Raw genomic sequence first — 3876 nt, 5'->3', positions numbered from 1 at the left:
TTGGGCATTTTACTGGCCTACATGGAACCACGTTGACAGTTTCTAATTCATATTTCTCTGATTTCTTATTTAATTTTTTTATAAAAAAATCTGGCTCTTCTTGCGGCACACGCATATAGCATGAACCAGGAGAGAAAAATGCCATGCGTTGCTATGAACTTACCAATATGCCCCTAAAATTTTTAGTCCCTCCTTAGATAATTCCGATCTTTTTTGGTTTTTGACCTTATCTCACTATCACGGCCCGGATCTCCTAACCGGTCAATACAAGTTAGCGGTGTGAAAGTCATATAACGAAGCAAGACCTGCAATTCTATCCAATAAAAAGCTGCCACGTTTCCGAGCTTACAAATTCTTGGCGCACCGGATTCACGTTCTTTTGCCTATAAAACTGGCGTTTCAGGGCTTAAACAAACATAGATAGCTTCCAGACTCCTCGTCTAATTGTTAAATCTTTCTCATTTTCGTCGACTCAAAGCCCTAATTTTCTGCCATGGCTCGCCGATCAGGAGGTTTGTGCTCTCCATTATTTCCTTAAGATCTGTCTCTGTTTCTTATGCTGTAGATCTAATCCACCGTTGAGATATTATTTTAGTTTTCATTTTATTTTTGTTGATTTCTAGGGTTTTGGTTTTGCTGAAAAATTAAGTCTCATGAATCGAAATGAAGCACATGAAAATTAGGTCTCTTTCTTGTAGATAAATGTATGCATGTTGTTAGGATTCTGTGGGTTTCTAATTACCAAGAGAATAGAGGTTCTAGGGTTTGTCTTTTTTTTGACAAATTTTTTTTTAACGGATTTTCCTTTATTACGAAAGGAAAGGGGTTGTTGTTGCATTTATCCGGGGCTCATTTTTTAATTTTATTTTGGCAGTTGATCAAATCTTTTGTCATTTTTTTTTCTTTCTGTGTTAAATTGATTATTTGAGTGGTCTAAAAAAAATTGGCACGAAAATACTTATGCTGTTATATATATATATATAGATACACATGTTCTTTGTTTAGGTAATGTTCTAGATTTTGTGGAATGAGTACCTGTTGGATGTTTTCTGCAGTGTGCTCTGCGCAGCGCTTATTGCAAGGAAATATCCTTGTGAAGTTGTGAGAAGTAACTAAACATAAGTTTATTAGATTTGCTAATGAAATTTAGAGACCTGTACGATTACCATATCGGCAATCGAGCCTAGATTTATTCTTAACTGTTTGCTTGTAAAGAGACAGTTTTAATGTGCTATAAACACCACTTGTAGGTCGTTCTGCCCGTCCAGCTCCAGCTCCTCGTCATGCACCAGCACGCAACCCTCCTCAGACAGGTGCTTATTTGAAACGTTATAGTTGAACTGGATTTTATTGTATTAAGATTTGTTTTTATTAGCTTATGTCATACTGCCCCTCTCACCTCTAATTATGTTATTTTCTTGATGTGATCAGTCAAACAAGCTCCTCCTCCGGCTCCAGTTCAGGGTGGAGGTGGTGGAGGTGGTGGAATGCTCTCAGGAATTGGATCAACCATAGTTCAAGGTAGATGAAATTCATCTGGTTGCTTGAAGTGGTGCATGTGCAATCATTCAATTCCGTGTAGGATGTCTGATTTTCCCCTTCTGTTGCAGGTATTGGTTTTGGGACTGGAAGTGCTGTGGCACACAGGGCTGTTGATGCTGTGATGGGTCCTCGCACTATTCAACATGAAACTGTAGTCTCTGAGGCTGCTGCTGGTGCTCCAGCACCCATTTCTAGCAGCATGAGTGGCTCTGATGCCTGCAGTAATCATTCCAAGGCCTTCCAAGATGTATGCAAAACTCTACATCCTTTTCCTTATATTTTCCTGAAAATTTACTGAAGCAAGTAAAGTGTTTGAATCTTTCTTTGTTCTGTTTATGGGGAGTGAGTAGGGGTTAGTAGACAATATCACCTTGTATGTGTTTGAATTTTTGTTTTCTTGTTCTGCTATGAAGCATGTTTTTCGTGATATGGTTAGAAATTGTTTTCAAACTTTTCAAACTTTTCAAACTTTTCAAACTTTATGACTTGCTAGAAATTGTTTGTACCCATTTTGAAGATGTGCTGTAATTATTTTTTAATTGTGACCATAATTGTTTTGTATTTGTTGTTATGTCTTTGCATAAGTAAGCACAGGATCCCCAATATAGAATTTCTATTCCAAATATCCTGTTTTCCTCCGTTCAAGTGCTTTTAAGAACAGTGCTCTAACTTTTTGCATGGATGTCCTTTTGGGTTGTATGGTGAAATACTTCAAAAGGAGAAGCAATGTAATTCTTTTTCAGAAGATAGAACAACACTAAATCTTCTTGCATGTTTAAAGACATTAATCCTTTATGGCTTTGGCGAGGTCAAGGTTTGGATAATTGTGTAATGGTGTTCATTTTCATGCAATGGGTTTTCATTTCTAACTAATGGAAAAATGAATTATTTTTGCCCAAGGGGTTTCATTTTTGTGTTATTTTATCATGAAACCCTATTGTTTCAAAACATTTTTGTAATGAATTTGGCTAAGAAAATGTTAAACTAAAATGAGGGGTTGGTTTCAGATCTAACTTTTGTTCGTGTTTTCGTTGTAGTGTGTCAACCACTTTGGAAGTGATATCAGCAAGTGCCAGTTCTACATGGATATGCTGTCCGAGTGCAAGAAGAACTCTGCCTCTGGCATGTTGAGTGCCTAAGCACTACCTATTTTTCCATTCGATGAATTGAAAGTGTTAAACTTTGCGCAGTTTATTCTTCTACCCTGTGCCTGTCATGATGGTGAATTAGTGGTGTATTGTGGGGAAGGATTTATATGAATCTTTTATATGCATGGTAGAACATGCCGCATCACGTAGTTTATCGAACTTGGTACTTGTTTGAAGTATCCATGTTTGTTACAATCTGTTCTGAAATAATGATTTTTTGGGGTTATGATGGCTAATGTGGTTATGATTTAATAGAAACCCTCTCGTTTGTGGTGTTTTGCGCTAGATATACTCTGCTGAAATTTGCTATCTTCCCAGTTTTATCTCCTGACGTTTCCAGTTTTCTGGCCTTTAGATTAACTGTGTATCTCCCTCATGGTCTAAATCCTACAGCGGCAGGTTAGGATTGGAGATTTGGGTAGTACTAAAAATTTGCATGAAATGAACTGTATATTTCTTTTGTTTGCGTTTTTTGTGGTCTCTGGAAAACTGACCAAAACACGGTTCGTGACTTCCTTTTGGCAACTGAGCAACAGGAACATTATCGCTTATCACTAGAAGAGTAACTTTGCCGACCTAATTATATTTTAAATATATTATTGGGCACCAAAGGTGTCTATATAGGATCCCCATTTTTGGATACAAATACTCTTCCTCATTGACTGTTTGTTTAGTAGCGTTTATGAGTGCTTTCGAACCTCTACCCACAGGGCTTGAGAGCTCAACCAAGACGTCTACCCACACCTTAAATGGGCTATATCTACTTACAGGACTTGAGGTAAAGAGCTTAACTGAGCTATACCTCACAGCTAGAAAATCTTTCTTGGTTGAATAAGATATAAGCATACAATACAACCACAAACAGCCAGTACCTGATTATTTAGAACAAACATGGATTTGTTTCAGACAGGAATAATACTAAAAGCTGTTTAACAAAAGTAACAGAAGCATGCACGCCTGATACTTGCGAGCGCGGCTCACTGCTTCCTCCCATTCCCAATTTTTGTCCCAGTCGGAGTTATGAGTACAAACTCCCATCCACGTCATGCTCGGATGCTCCTCCTCTTGTATCCCTTCCCTTCTGCAACAGGCTCCATAGCTGTACGTATAGCATCCGAAAATTATTGTTAACAAAAATAGTCAACAAAGTATTGTGATCACCAAAAATGTTCCCTTAAAATTTTTC

The 3876-nt window shown here is 37.7% G+C and overlaps 1 protein-coding gene across 1 annotated transcript; it reads left to right on the top strand.

Annotated features, from left to right (window-relative positions):
- Positions 1–356: 356 nt before the first annotated feature.
- LOC103335984 (CHCH domain protein) lies at positions 357–2926 on the top strand. The gene is made up of 5 exons (XM_008239016.2): positions 357–512; positions 1251–1313; positions 1432–1521; positions 1611–1789; positions 2580–2926. The coding sequence occupies exons 1-5, from the start codon at positions 494–496 to the stop codon at positions 2679–2681; spliced, it is 453 nt and encodes a 150-aa protein (XP_008237238.2). The 5' UTR covers positions 357–493; the 3' UTR covers positions 2682–2926.
- Positions 2927–3876: the final 950 nt, after the last annotated feature.

Source organism: Prunus mume, linkage group LG6 (assembly GCF_029339155.1).
Source record: "Prunus mume cultivar Tortuosa linkage group LG6, ASM2933915v1, whole genome shotgun sequence".
NCBI classification, from domain to species: domain Eukaryota; kingdom Viridiplantae; phylum Streptophyta; class Magnoliopsida; order Rosales; family Rosaceae; genus Prunus; species Prunus mume.
Note: the sequence above shows the minus strand (reverse complement) of the source record. Positions and strands in the feature narration are given on the sequence as shown.